We start from the raw sequence: 15,541 nt of genomic DNA, 5'->3' as shown, positions 1-15,541 counted from the left end.
GAATTTCTCGAGAACAATGTTGACTGTGTTGCTAAACATTTACAGAAAACATATCCAAACATGATCATTTTTTGCATGTACAAATAGATTTCCACATTCCTTCACTTCTGGAAGCGTTCGATTTTCAATGGTCTCTAGGACTTGAAGTGGTAAATGCATATCGGCACCACCAAACTGCCACTTGAGGCCCTTGAGCAAGACCTTAACCATCAACAGCTCAGTTCTGAGTTGCTCTGGATAAGGTGTACTGTCTAGCGAAGTTGTAGCTCAGTGCATAAGACGTTGGACCTCTAATCATAAGGTTGTAAGTTCAAACACCAGCACACCAAGCAGCCACTTCCTGCCTAGACCTATAAAATTGCAAGTCGCTTCGCATAAATGGAAATGTATGCTGACATGTAGAAGAAGGAATGTTATGTTCCATGCTATTCACTTTATGTACATATATTTTTTTGTTTATTCTGTTCTTGTGTTAATTAACTGAATGTTTGATCATTCAGATATTGGAAGCTTCTAGAGGAATATGGAATTATTTATTTTCACAAAATATTCTACATTGCAAATTTGTAAAAGTAAAAAGCACAAGTCATATTTTGCCTAGTGTCGAACATAAAATTATATGTTCGTCTTGTTAGTTCAGTATATGTATATGGCACAATAAATGACACCTCCCGTGACGTGAGATTTCCCTCACCCCACTTTAGGTCCAGTGAAGATCTCTAGAGATCTTCTTGGGGAGATACTGGATGATGACCAGGAGACGGAAGAAGTGCTGGCCAGCAAACTTTGTGCTTCACCTTGTCGCATCACCATCAGACTGACTCCCCTCCCAATCGCTGTCATTAACAAAAATTCCACTGATGAGGAGAATCTGTCCATCCAGCCTCTGCAAAGCCCACAGAAGCCCAGTCACTCTGCATGTGATAACACCTCCACCAGGTCAGCTTGGGTAGATGTACATGACTTTTCTTTTGTTTCTACCGCTAAGTTAATCAGGCAAAAGACAATAATGCTTTTTTATTTATTTATTTTTTGCTCACATTGTTACTATAGCAATCATAATGAAATCTAGTTCACAAATAATAAACCTTGCAGCTCAATAGTCAAAACAGCCGTTATGGAAAATCTATCATCCACTGGATCAGATTTTAAAATTCAACAGTTATACAATCCGATCTAGCACACATCTTCGTCAACAAAAGTCAGAGTTATGCATTTAATTTAGAGCTAATGGAGGTGTTGCTGAAAAAAAACATCTATCTTGCTGCTGCTCCTCCAGGGACTTGCTCGGGGTAGAGCCTCTGGATGACGATGTGTTTGAGTCAGAGGCGCTCATAAGTAAAGGCAGAACTCCTCGTAGGCGAGAGGCCACTCCCAGGAGAACTGGTCTGAGGGGACATAAGTAAGTCTGTCTCCCTCACTGTAAATTGACCTGACTAACACTGTGAAGTGCACAATGTTGGAATTAAGAGGATGTTTTCCAATTCACAAAACCTGGGTGATTTTCTTTAATTCCTTCTTTCCCTTTTTTCTTCTAACTGTTCTTTTTACTTTTGATCTGATTTGCTTTGAGCATGAATGTGTGCAATGAGAGGAACATAGATAAGTTTTGAACTGTCATGACATCAGTGGCACTTGTGTGTCTTGTCCGTTGACAGCGTGAGAACGCCATCTAGGAGGAGAGAGTCAGCTACAGCCAGAGAGCCTGCTCTTGCAGTGCTGTAAGTATATGGAATTATAAAAATAAAATGGATAAAATAAATTTACCTACCTACTATGCTCAATTAGCTGTGCACTCTCATTTTAGTGCTTAAAGGTTACTAAAGTGTGTGTGTATCTTGGAGTAACAAATATTTTTAATTTTGCCGTTAGCCATTTAGTCTGAGAAATGGTAAGAAAAGGTGAAGTCTTGAGGCTTTTGTAAAAAATATATTTAAAAAATTCTTAGTCCTGGTTTTATTTGACAATTTTCTATTTCACAATCGCTGATATACATTCTCACTTGAATTTTCATTGTGACTTTGTCAGTATAAAAATTTCACACATTGACACCCAATGATTCTTGGATTAAAGGTAAATTAGGTGTTCAGTTTGGAGGAAAATCTGCAAGTGAACACTGTTTATATGCTCTCAGGGCTGAAGAGCAGGAAGACTCACCTGTGCAAACTACTGCCACTCCACGCTCCAAGAGGAAATCTGCCCAGCTTGTGTCCTCTCTAATTCGAAAGCAGCTGTGAGTTCTCAGGCTGGAATGGTCTGCATTCTTCCCTTTTATTCACCACATTCATGCCATGGTTATACTGAGATCATGAATTGACTTGTATTGTAGGCTGACTGAATGTGACGAGTTGCAGTCGGACGGGGAAGACGCCGATGACGACGGCTGTTTCGTTCCCTCTAAGATCGATCTGGAGAGCAGCAGTGACGATGAAGGGGAGGCGAAAATAGACAGTGAAGACGAGCTCGTGGTGAAGCGGAGTAGGCGCTCGGCAGGTCCGAGAACGCCGTTGACTGAAAAGACTCGCACTTCTGCAAGAACTCCTCGCAAAACTCCTAACAAAAAGGTACACATTGATTAAATGAGTCAAGGGATTTGTGTTGATACTAATTTCCTAATGTCCTATTGGAGAGGAATACATCTATACAATTTGGGTTTAATGACTTAATAATCTGATTAAATAAACAAACTGAACTGAATATAAAAATGATTCCTCTCAGTATTTCATTGTTTAAAAGGAAGTTGCTGTTGATGCACAGGGGCAGTCAAATCTAAGGTTATAAAAAAAAATATTAATGGTAAAGTAATCTCAATTATAGCAACAAAACATAGTGTTAGATTCTTAATTTCTTTATCAAATCCGATACTGATGGTGAAAAAACTAAATGCTATTGCTATTACAAAGTGCAACAAATTGCTGTTTATCCTCTGAGCAGTGTATGGAGTCTCTTTACACTATACTTTTTGCACTTCTCTCTGCAGGCTTGAGTTCTTCAATTGCCCTTAGCATTTATTTGTTTCTCAGGATTTCTCACTGCTATAAAATATATTTATATATTTTATTAGTATTAAAATAATGTTTTTTTTTTGTTTTCATTTCCCCATGTATATAGTCTGCTCCCCCGGTTTCTTGTACACCACGTCATGCCACTCCCAGCATTCCTAGCAGGAGTTTGCCAGCCAGGAAACCTGGGAATGTATTGGAGGAAGCAAGGGCAAGGTAAGAATGTGCCATAACTCTGACTTTAAACTTATTTCTGGAGGGCGTTTTACAAAACAGTGCTATCAAACCATTCACTTAGTGCTCTCTCTCCATGTTCTCCATGCTTGAGTTATTTGTGATTTCAAATTTATGTGGCAACAATTTAAGTTTATGAAGAGTCTTATTTTTTAATTTTTTTATGTATGAAATTTTTATTTAATTTTTTTTTGCCCTATCTGCCCTTTAAATAATTGTTTTGGGTTTCTTATCAACTTGACTTTCATTTCCCTTTTATTTAGACTGAACAAATATATTAATAGAGGTGAAAGTGTGGGAAAAAAAAAATATATATATATTTTTTATTTATTTTTTTTTTATCTCCATGTTCTATCCCCAATAGATTGCATGTGTCTTCGGTCCCTGAGTCTCTGCCATGTCGTGAACAGGAGTTTCAAGACATCTACAATTTTGTGGAGAGCAAGATCATGGATGGCACTGGAGGGTGTGTCCACAGTGGCACAACGTTTCCCCAGCTCAGTCTTGCTTATTTAAATAAAAAATGGTGTTTAATTGCATGGCGTGTGTTCAATGTGCTTCAGGTGTATGTATATCTCTGGCGTTCCTGGCACAGGAAAGACTGCCACAGTGCATGAGGTCATTAGGTCTCTGCAGCAGGCAGCAGAGCAGGAGGAGATCCCATCATTCAGCTTCATCGAGATAAATGGCATGAAGATGACAGACCCTCATCAGGCCTATGTGCAGATTTTGCAGGTGTCTTAGAGTTGATGTATTTCATTTATTATTCTGTCTTTTTCTGTTCATTTTAATTAGTAGAAAATGAGATTTTTTTTTATTAAAAATTATGATGTGGCGCATTATAGAAACTGACCGATCAGAAAGCGACGGCAGACCACGCTGCCGCCCTGCTGGAGAAACGCTTCAGTACACCAGCGCCGAAAAAGGAAACTACAGTGCTGCTGGTAGATGAGGTGAGCTTCCAGAACTGTTACATCTGTGGCCTCTGTGGGATTTTTTGATAAATTAAACATAAGGATCGGTCTGAATCTAAATGGCATTGTACATGCAAAGTATGGGGTTGTCTGGATTTCTCACTATTTCTTCAATTCTCGCTCTGAGAAATGATGTACAGTGGAACCCACTTATCTCGACCTCGGTTAACTCGACAACCCTATTAAGTCGACGTTTTTGAAGTGGAACCGCTAAATTCTCGCTTTGTCTAAGCATTTTTTTTATCGGTTATGTCGACTTTGTCGCCGAACCCTGGTATCTCGAGCACAAGGGGGGAAAAATTTGCCATTTAACGTCGGTTATCTCGGTGTAGCCGCAGAAGAACTCGCGAAAGTTGGGGAAAAATCAAGTCTTACAGCTGCTACAGGTGTTGTATTGTATACTGGTGAATCTCTGCTGTTAGTTAGTGCACATATGCCTTTTGTTGTTAAATGTTATGCGATGAACAGGAGGTGAAAGCCGCGCTGGGTAGGAGCGCAGTGCGGAACGTGGGATGAGCAAAAGCATAGAATGAACAACGGCAGGATCGGGGGGGAATCCGCGATGTGCTTTGGGAAGAAAAGCGCAGCCGTTGAGAGAGTGCCGGTGGGAAGACACGTACCGGGATACGCATGAGCGATAACAACGACCGCCGTGAACCAACATATACCAACAATAACGGACAGTGAGAGTGTGGAAGTTTAAATAGGAGCTGGTGATGCTAAACGAGCACCATATGTGGGCGTTTGAAGCCGGGAGCTTCAGAGAAAGCGGCCGAGAAAACACCTGACACGCTGAAGGGGGCGCCGAAGGAAACAGAAAACATGCCCCAAACCATGACACTGACTTCTTTGCACACTTTGGGGTCAGTCTTTCTCCAGTTTGTCGCCGAACATAATGTTTCCCATCGGACCCAAATAAATTAAACTTGCTTTCATCACTGAAGTGAACTTTGGACCAGTTCTCCTCTGTCCACACAACATGCTCCTCAGCAAAGCTTAGTCTAGCCTTTTGATTCTTTCTGCTAATGAGAGGTTTGGTCACTGGAGAGTGGGCTTTCAGTCCAAATACTCTTAAACGTCAAGACACTGTATGACGAGACAGATCCTTAACCTGTTCAGCGATGAACTGGTGAGCAATTCCAGCCGCAGTGTGGAAACGATTGCCCATTGAGATCCTCCGCAAAATCCTGTCCTCTCTTGTATTTGTCTTCCGTGGACGACCAGCCTTCTTGGCGGACTTGAATGAGTTTGTGATGTTGTAAAGATTCAATATTTTTGAAATCACAGATTTGGAACGACCAACTTGTCTTGCTATGGCTAATAGGGTCGTCCCTTTGGCCTTCATCTGGACAACCTGCTGCTGGAGGCTTTCAGTCACTTTAGAACGGCCCACCATCTTGCAGAGTCAGTGAAACTGGAAGTTGGGCTGCCAGTTAAATAGGGGTTGACAGATAATCAAGGAAATAAGCACCAGGTACCAGATTAACACCAATAACTGGGAGGTATCTGGAAGTGTTCTCTAATTTTGTTCAGTGTGTTTTCTGGAAAACGTTTATTTTTAAATGCCTTAGTTAATTTGTGGAAAAGGTGTTCTGGTAGCATGGTATAGACAGGACAAAAACTCCTTCAACTGTTGAGCAGTGAAAATGACATTATTTCGGAATTGTTCAATTGTTTATAAATTGTTCTCTAATTTTGTGTGTGTGTGTGTGTATATAATATAAAATATATCGGCTGATGCAGGGCAGCCGATGCGCAATTTATGATGCAGATTTTTTTGCCCGATATGTTTGACCAACTAACCTCCTTTTTATCTAATTTAATCTAACAATTAATAAGAGGTGATGCAGAATATTGCTTAAACGAAACATTTATCGAACACTATGACTAAACTACAGCTGGTTGAAAGCTCGCTAACAATACAGTTCCAATAAGTTGCTCCCGTTCTCTCCAAATGTTATTCTATCTTCAGAAGTAGCATCATATTTAACCAATGAAACATATGAGGCTAGATTAAGAACGAAGGATAAGAACTTAGGAACACAAAGCTGATGATTGTCCGCTGGGCAGTGCCGGGTGTTTGAGTGTCGTTAATTTTTCTCCGATTTGGAGGAAGAGCTCGTCTGTGAGAGAGAGAATTCCTATTTAATATTCAGCTTAGCAAAAAAACAACATGGAACTGATGAAAGCAAACTATGACTGAGTAAAGAGTGAGCACACACAGGCCCTTGTCATTCTGGACATAAAAAAAAAAGCTGCACGAATCAGTAATGTTCGCAGCAGGTGCAGATGTAAACGGCGTCTGCTTCATGCATTCGCAGTTCTAACTCATCCGGTTTCCCTGTTGGATGCTGAATAAAGACTACTGCCACCTGCTGGTATGGGAGAGTTATGTAGTGTCGCACAAGGGTCCAAACGGACATGCACTGTTGGGTGTGTCAGATGCGCCTTCCTATTAGTCGGTTGACCTCTACAAAACATATATAAAGTATATAGACATGATCATGATAATGGGATTTAATAAAAATAAAACCATTTTGCAGCTGGACCTTTTATGGACCAGGAAGCAGAACGTCATGTACAATTTATTTGACTGGCCAACGAGACGGCATGCTCGCTTGGTGGTCCTGACGATCGCTAACACTATGGACCTGCCTGAGAGGATTATGATCAACCGTGTAGCCAGTCGCCTGGTAAGACTCTTAGCAGAGATTTTACCATAAGTACAAGTTGTACCATGGAATATTACATAATGACATGAAATTATTAGGAAAATGTTTTTAAAAAAATGTAATTTGTTGGCTTTGCAGGGGCTGACACGCATGTCCTTCCAACCGTACACGTTTAAGCAGCTGCAGCAAATTATTACATCGCGATTGAATAAAGTAAAAGCTTTTGAGGAAGATGCTCTTCAGCTGGTCTCCAGAAAGGTAATGAGGTTGAAATGTTTGTGTCTTTTTAAAAAGACGTAGCAAATATTCACACATTTGACCAACAAAAGTACTACAGTGTAGAAAATTGTGACGGAATATTCCACAAAAAATTATGTAATCGCCTTTGAAAGAAATTATGTCTGGGGTAAAAAGTCATTAAAAGTATTATTAGATATACAATCTTTATTACAATCTTTAGACTGATTGTTAATCATCTACAAAGCTTTAGAGAATACCAATAGCCACACTGGTATTGGTGTTTTTAGTGTGTTGTAAAATTCCCCTTTGGGCCACATGTAATGCACTATATATACCCAGTAATGCACCAGGTGGGATTCTGTCATAGCAAAGCTGCCAGAAGACCACATTAAATAAACCTTCTGTTAATCAAAATCTTCAGTGCACTCTTGAATTAATTTTCCGATTGTTGCTCATCATGATGCTCCTCTAGGTTGCTGCTCTTTCCGGCGATGCACGACGCTGTCTTGATATCTGCAGGCGTGCTACTGAGATCTGTGAGCACTCCGGTCAGAAGGGTGATGTCGGACTGGTTGGAATGGGTCATGTGATAGAAGCTTTAGACGAAATGTTTTCTTCCTCATACATCACAGCTATTAGGTGTGTAGAGACCCTGTGAACTTGGTTTGGGTGTATGCAGAATTTTCTTGCCATTATATTTTGGTTATTATATTTTAGTTGTTTGCTTAAGTTTATAGCTTACATCTTTTATTTATTTTTTCAGTCTTATTAGGTTTGTGATGTAACTGTGTGTAAATGGGCCTAAGTTTATTATTGTTTATGCTCCATTTAAAATGGGCAGCTTACAGCATTTTTTTCATTTGGTTCATTTGATTGACATATTCTAACAATTACGTGTTGTTGTTGTCATTTGTTTATTTAATTATTTATTTTTTTTGGTCATTGTTCTGTCTGTAGTTCTGCACCTGGTGTTTAATCCTGGCCCTTTTTCAGGTGTGCCTCTCTGCAGGAACAGCTTTTTCTGAGGGCTGTGATCGCAGAGTTTCGCAGACTTGGACTTGAAGAGGCTACCTTTCAGCAGGTAGGGTCTTAAAAAAAATAAATATATATATATATATATATATATATATATATATATATATATATATACACACACACATGCACGCACATACATATATATATATATATATATATATATATATATGTGTGTGCGTGCATGTGTGTGTGTATATATATATATATATATATATATATGTATGTATGTGTGTGTGTATGTGTGTATATATATATATATATATATATATATATATATATATATATATATATATATATATATATATATATATATATATATACATACATATATACAGTGAGGAAAATAAGTATTTGAACACCCTGCTATTTTGCAAGTTCTCCCACTTAGAAATCATGGAGGGGTCTGAAATTGTCATCGTAGGTGCATGTCCACTGTGAGAGACATAATCTAAAAAAAAATCCAGAAATCACAATGTATTATTTTTTTTAACTATTTATTTGTATGATTCAGCTGCAAATAAGTATTTGAACACCTGAGAAAGTCAATGTTAATATTTGGTACAGTAGCCTTTGTTTGCAATTACAGAGGTCAAACGTTTCCTGTAGTTTTTTACCAGGTTTGCACACACTGCAGGAGGGATTTTGGCCCACTCCTCCACACAGATCTTCTCTAGATCAGTCAGGTTTCTGGCCTGTCGCTGAGAAACAAGGAGTTTGAGCTCCCTCCAAAGATTCTCTATTGGGTTTAGGTCTGGAGACTGGCTAGGCCACGCCAGAACCTTGATATGCTTCTTACAGAGCCACTCCTTGGTTATCCTGGCTGTGGGTCATTGTATCCCTGCTTCGGGTCATTGTCATGTTGGAAGCCCCAGCCTCGACCCATCTTTAATGCTCTAACTGAGGGAAGGAGGTTGTTCCCCCAAATCTCGTAATACATGGCCCCGGTCATCCTCTCCTTAATACAGTGCAGTCGCCCTGTCCCATGTGCAGAAAAACACCCCAAAGCTTGATGCTACCACCCCCATGCTTCACAGTAGGGATGGTGTTCTTGGGATGGTACTCATCATTCTTCTTCCTTCAAACACGTTTAGTGGAATTATGACCCAAAAGTTCTATTTTGGTCTCATCTGACCACATGACTTTCTCCCATGACTCCTCTGGATCATCCAAATGGTCATTGGCAAACCTAAGACGTGCCTGGACATGTGCTGGTTTAAGCAGGGGAACCTTCCGTGCCATGCATGATTTCAAACCATGACGTCTTAGTGTATTACCAACAGTAACCTTGGAAACAGTGGTCCAAGCTCTTTTTAGGTCATTGACCAGCTCCTCCCATGTAGTTCTGGGCTGATTTCTCACCTTCCTTAGGATCATTGAGACCCCACGAGGTGAGATCTTGCATGGAGCCCCAGTCCGAGGGAGATTGACAGTCATGTTTAGCTTCTTCTATTTTCTAATGATTGCTCCAACAGTGGACCTTTGTTCACCAAGCTGCTTGGCAATTTCCCTGTAGCCCTTTCCAGCCTTGTGGAGGTGTACAATTTTGTCTCTAGTGTCTTTGGACAGCTCTTTGGTCTTGGCCATGTTAGTAGTTGGATTCTTGCTGATTGTATGGGGTGGACAGGTGTCTTTATGCAGCTAACGACCTCAAACAGGTGCATCTAATTTAGGATAATAAATGTAGTAGAGGTGGACATTTTAAAGGCAGACTAACAGGTCTTTGTGGGTCAGAATTCTAGCTGATAGACAGGTGTTCAAATACTTATTTGCAGCTGTATCATACAAATAAAGTTTAAAAATCATATATTGTGATTTCTGGATTTTTTTTTTTAGATTATGTCTCTCACAGTGGACATGCACCTACGATGACAATTTCAGACCCCTCCATGATTTCTAAGTGGGAGAACTTGCAAAATAGCAGGGTGTTCAAATACTTATTTTCCTCACTGTGTATATATATATATATATATATATATATACATATACATACATACACATATATATATATATATGTGTGTGTGTGTGTGTGTGTGTGTGTGTGTATGTATGTGTATATGTATGTGTGTATATATATATATATATAATGTGTGTATGTGCGTGCATGCATGCGTCATCAAAACCATCTAAATCAATCAAGTCTAGCACAAGGGTAACCAACAGGTTGCCCGCAAAGACCACATGGGTCGCCTGTGGGCCTTTTCTAAAAAAAAAAATAAATAAATAAAAATAGCTCACCATAGCGCCCTTACCAGTGAGCTGCATCAAATATTTTTTGTTGCTTTTCTAAATATAAATATCCTTCAAAAATTATTAATAGCATATAATCAAAGGAAAATTGAGCAAATATATTTTAGAAGTGTGTATAGCCTATGGTAGCCCTTCACATTAATCGGTTCCCAGGAAGTAGCTATCGGTTTCAAAAAGGTTGGTGACCCCTTGTCTAGCAGATCACGCAGCACCACTACAACTAAATTTGGCTGGGAAGTAGACTTGATGGTCAAGTTTTCTGTTGCTAAAAGTGTAGTTTCATATCCATATCTTTGTGCTGTCATATGTTGTGTGTTGAGGTTATGTAAAATAGCTGTTACCTGATGTGAGGTGTACAGTATCAAAGGATGTGACCACCATTTTCTCAGCATCCTAGACCATCAGAGGTCATGCTGCAGCCGAATTCTTTGTGCAATGTTGTCTAAAGATTTAGAAAGATACGCAACAGGGCGATATCTGTCACCATGTTCCTGGGCCAGAATCCCCGCAGCCGTACCACCACGTTCATGCAAAGGTGAAAAGGTTTAGTATTCAAAAGACCTCAAGCTGGAGCAGACTGTATAGCCTTTTTGAGGCAGTAAAACTGTAATTTCACGAGTCCACAGATTGTGATGGAGGAGCTTTGTGATCAATAGCACTACGCAAAACTTTATCATGACGTGCGCAGTCAGGGATCCATGCTCGGCAGTAGTTCATCAGTCCCAAAAAACTCTGCATCTATTTTACAGTCTGAGGTCTTATAAACCTTACGGTAGGTCTTCTGAGATCACATGGCCCAGATATGAGACATTTCGCGTGACCCACTAGTTTTTGGTGTAAAGCTTTAAATCCAGCTTGAGCCAGGACGTGGCTTTGTGGCAGTCCTGTTTAGTCAGTCCTGTAAAAAGGATGTCATCTGCATATTGGAGGATGCAGGTTGTTTTTGCCAGGTGTATATCGGCCAAAGTTCTGTGCACTACAGCGGAGAATACGGCTGGCGAGTCAACAAAGCCTGAGGCAGACGGATCCAGGTGAATTGACGTAGCTTATAGGTAAATGTGTAAAGCATCTACGATTTAGAGGCCAAAGGGACACTGAAAAAGGCATAACAGTTAATCACAGTAAAAAAATCTGTGAGTTGCTGGTAAAGAGTTAACAATGGTAGCTACATCACCAAAGGAGCTAACAGAATAACTATTTTATTAATCTCTCATAAATCTTATCCCCCAGCATTTTTTATCTGCCTTCAAGACTGGATTAATCGGTGTGTTATAAGGTGAATGTGTCTTGATCAAAACACTTTGTGACAATAAATTGTCAACAACTGGATCTATGCCAAAATTCTTTTCTTCTGACAATGGATTTTGCATTAAAAAAAAAAGGATGGTGTTTTTTCACGAGTGCATGATACAGTTTTACTTGTATTTAACCTGCTCGTCTTTGTGAGAAGCCATAATTAAGGGTTAACTTCACCTAAATTTGGTTCATCAGACTAGACTTCTGTACTATTGAGGAAAAAATCTTCCGGATGTGGCACAGTTGAGAGCATGAGGACAGAAGGAAAAGACAGTGAAACATTTAATGCATCATATCTCTTCCTAAAGGTTCAAAGGCGAGTTTGGAATTATTGTAAAGCTATGATAAAAAATTTGTACCAGTCGGTATCACCGCAGGCAAAGGGTGAGTTACAGGACATGAAATTGGAACTCTAGCTATTCCCTAATAGATGAACTTCCCCTTTCTTGTAGGACCTCCCCCTTGAGTTTTGTGCTGAGGCTGGAATGCACCACTTTCTGTTGCAGTGAAGAGCATAACGGGTTAACTAAACCATTCGCAGAGAAGAACCCTCTAGCAGCATCTAAATCTCTAGGAAAATGTATCTAAATGTGACACAATTTCACTCCATCATGCCAAATTATCTAAATAAGGATAAGTCTAATAACAGAATAATTCCTATACATCTAATCTTTGGGATATTCTTCCAGCAATAGGCGAAAGATGTCATGACCAATCTTCTTTACAAAGAACAGACACACAACACAACACTCAGACAATACAGCGGCACTAGGAACCAGGGGTATCGTAGTTTTCAAACAAAAAAAGTAATCCAGTCTCTGTTTGAATCACAAATTTTGTTAGAAGAAAAAGTAGACTAAAGCCAAAACAAAATTTTAGTCTTTCCAATATTTTTTTTTTTTCTCAATTATTTTTTTTCGGGCATACAAAAATGATCATGGATTCTTTTGAATACTTCAGACAATATCGCCTATATTAGACAGACCATAAACGTCTTCTAATCTTACGTCTAAGATGAGAAAAACTTTGTCGCGACGAATTCATCCCACCAAAGAAAATTATCATTACATGAACACACGAACACGCATGCTATTTGGCTGGCGAATCGGACAAACCCCACAAGCAAGAAAGTATCAAACAACTTATCTTGATGCGTGATTTCCCTTCGGATATTGTTGGAAAGTATCCCACTTTTGACACCAAAAATTTTTGTTTTTTATCATGCCAGAACAAAAACGTAATTCTTGGAGACGTTTCCCATGTGAGCTATACGATGCCCGTGGTGCCTTTTCTGATCAGGGAAGAATCGCACAGCACATAGAATGGCACATATGTTCTTCAGTTTCATGCAGATAAGACACACACACACACAGGAAAAAAACTGACCTAAAACTGTTCCTGATTGGGTAAGAAAGACAAACTAACTAGAGATGTGTGAGCCCAGACAAAGACTTTCTGTATATCTTACATACATCGTAAAGATCCTATAGATACTAAACAGACTACATTGAATGTGTTTAGAGAACAAGTGTAAGGCCCATCTTAATACTAACAGTAGAGTTTGTTTATTTTTCTATATCCGATAAAAGAAAGGATGTCGTAAATAAGTGTATGTTGGGTTGAATTTTTTAAATTTTATATTTATATATGTAATAAATACAATGCACGCAATGAGAAGAAAAAAATTGACATTTCACCCAATAAATTATAACCAAAGTAAGAGCTTCTTTTGAAAATGTAAGAAGTAGAAAGTACATATTTGTGTAAAAATGTAATGAGTGAAAGTAAAAAGTGAAGTGAAGTAAAGTACTGATACCAGCAACATCTACTTAAGTACAGTAACAACGTATTTGAACTTTACTTCCCACATCTGACCACTGCTTATAATGAACAAGTAAGAAGCCATTAGTGCCAGATGTTTGTTTTCCACTCTGCTGGATAATGTTTGCTTTATTACTAAATATTTGGCCAGATTGAAAATTTTCTAGGGTATATTTTGAAATATTTGTATTTTCCCTACCATTATATTATGTATATGGAATAAAACATCACCTCACCAGCTGGTCATGTTCTCAAGGCTATTAATTCACTGTCTGAGCTTCTTTTAGAGAAAGTTAATTAACTTTTTGAACAATCTGGTTAGAGATTTCAATAGCGCTGTGGTATAATTACAGTTGGTGCATTTCTGTTCCTATTTCTCAGGTCTTCGTACAGCACCAGGCCCTGTGTCGGGTAGAAGGGCTGCAGCCGGTCAGTGTGTCTGAGAGCCTTGCGGTGTGTCAGAGGTTGGGAGCTTGTCGTCTGCTCCTGCTTGAGCCTAGTCGACTGGATCTTCTGCTCCGTGTTCGCCTTAATCTCAGCCAGGATGATGTGCTGTATGCTCTGAAGGCAGACTGAGTGTGTGAGTGTGTGAGTGTGTGAGTGTGTGAGTGTGTGAGTGTGTGAGTGTGTGAGTGTGTGAGTGTGTGAGTGTGTGAGTGTGTGAGTGTGTGACATGCTAATTAACTTAAAGAAGCTTTATATTAAACCTCAATAAGCTGAGATGGAGGATGGTGCTGCTTGATTAAAAGGACCAGACCAGTTGATCTCTTTAGAGGTTGACAAAAGTAGTGCATTTTCTTTTACTGCACTTGATACAATATATTTAAAAAAAAAAATTTGATTTGTTTTCGTTTTTGATTTTAGACAAGCATTTTCGGCTTGTAGCATTGAGCATTTAATTCTGTGTGCCTTTTTTCTGGTAGCGAATTGGGCTTCTGAGATAGGTAAATCATGAATTTATTGGTGTTTACCACAAAATAAACTGACTGCAAAGCAATATTTTGTTTTTAACACTGGAGAGCAAGCCTCCCCCTTTGTGTTCTTTACAATAATTCCGCTTATTGTTCAGTCTGGTTATCCTGTGTGTGTGTGTGTGTGTGTGTGTGTGTGTGTGTGTGTGTGTGTGTGTGTGTGTGTGTGTGTGTGTGTGTGTGTGTGTGTGTGTGAGATTATTTTTTGTATTGCTTTCCTGAGCCAAGTAATATTTTATCTTTATGGTTTTAGTTGAAATATTTCCTAACTCTAAATAAAGCTATTGAAAATTATTCTGAGTATGTGATTTTTAGTTGTTGTACTAACTTGATTACATAAGTATATTGTGTTTCAGTGTGAATGTGGTTTGTGGGGAACTTCATAAGAAACTAAAACCATAGACGCAGGACTTTCTGTTCATGAAGAAGTGGTTAAACTAAAGTACTTAATGGCAAACACAAAACAACTTTTAAACGGCAAAAATGCTCATGATTGGATAAACAATATTGGTATGCCTACAACAGAAATACAGCAGAAATGCAATATTGTTTATATTCTGTGGTGCCCCAAATATTCCCACCTTAATGTTGATCCCCGTTCTTAATTTTGCACATACACTCCAAAAAGACAACATTTGTATGGTTATCTCCTTTACTGAGTACTGTAAATCATCCAATATGTTTATTTTACAATGTTTCAATTTTAATACAAGTACGAAAGTTTTATTAAAAAAAATATTGTAAATGGAAATAGATATAAAAAAAAGATATAAATCTAATTTAAAAAATAACACGCATCTCACTGCTAAATACATAATACATCAGCAAACTCTTTTGATATACTGTATATAATGTATAAAACTCATATCGTGTTTCTGAAGCTTGTTTGGTGATTGCACATGAATAAATGGAATAGTTGTAATGCAACACTGAACTCTTTCACTGTGAATTCTTTCCATAAAAGAAAAAATGTTAATAAAAAAAAAAAAAGGATGAGTTCATTCAGCAATATTTGAATCAGAAAAGCTTTTCGATTTTATCTTCTTTTA

The 15,541-nt window shown here is 38.7% G+C and overlaps 1 protein-coding gene across 3 annotated transcripts in view; it reads left to right on the top strand.

The window, feature by feature from the left end:
- The window catches only part of orc1 (origin recognition complex, subunit 1), a 21,139-nt gene extending 6,353 nt beyond the window's left edge, over positions 1–14,786 (top strand). For 2 of the 3 annotated variants that reach the window (XM_083566626.1, XM_083566628.1), the window contains exons 6-20: positions 705–939; positions 1,280–1,402; positions 1,659–1,721; positions 2,135–2,233; positions 2,330–2,564; positions 3,112–3,218; positions 3,601–3,702; positions 3,800–3,971; positions 4,082–4,189; positions 6,754–6,903; positions 7,021–7,140; positions 7,595–7,761; positions 8,116–8,203; positions 13,903–14,113; positions 14,187–14,786. In XM_083566626.1, coding sequence (XP_083422752.1) covers positions 705–939; positions 1,280–1,402; positions 1,659–1,721; positions 2,135–2,233; positions 2,330–2,564; positions 3,112–3,218; positions 3,601–3,702; positions 3,800–3,971; positions 4,082–4,189; positions 6,754–6,903; positions 7,021–7,140; positions 7,595–7,761; positions 8,116–8,203; positions 13,903–14,097 — 1,964 coding nt within the window. In that variant the 3' untranslated portion in view covers positions 14,098–14,113; positions 14,187–14,786. Of the gene's footprint in view, positions 1–704; positions 940–1,279; positions 1,403–1,658; positions 1,722–2,134; positions 2,234–2,329; positions 2,565–3,111; positions 3,219–3,600; positions 3,703–3,799; positions 3,972–4,081; positions 4,190–6,753; positions 6,904–7,020; positions 7,141–7,594; positions 7,762–8,115; positions 8,204–13,902 lie in introns of all 3 variants that reach the window. The other variant, XM_083566627.1, reaches the window with a different exon arrangement.
- Positions 14,787–15,541: the final 755 nt, after the last annotated feature.

This window comes from Silurus aristotelis, assembly GCF_946808225.1.
Source record: "Silurus aristotelis genome assembly, chromosome: 2".
Lineage (NCBI taxonomy): Eukaryota > Metazoa > Chordata > Actinopteri > Siluriformes > Siluridae > Silurus > Silurus aristotelis.
The sequence above is the reverse complement of the archived record's forward strand: the minus strand, read 5'-3'. Positions and strand labels throughout refer to the sequence as shown.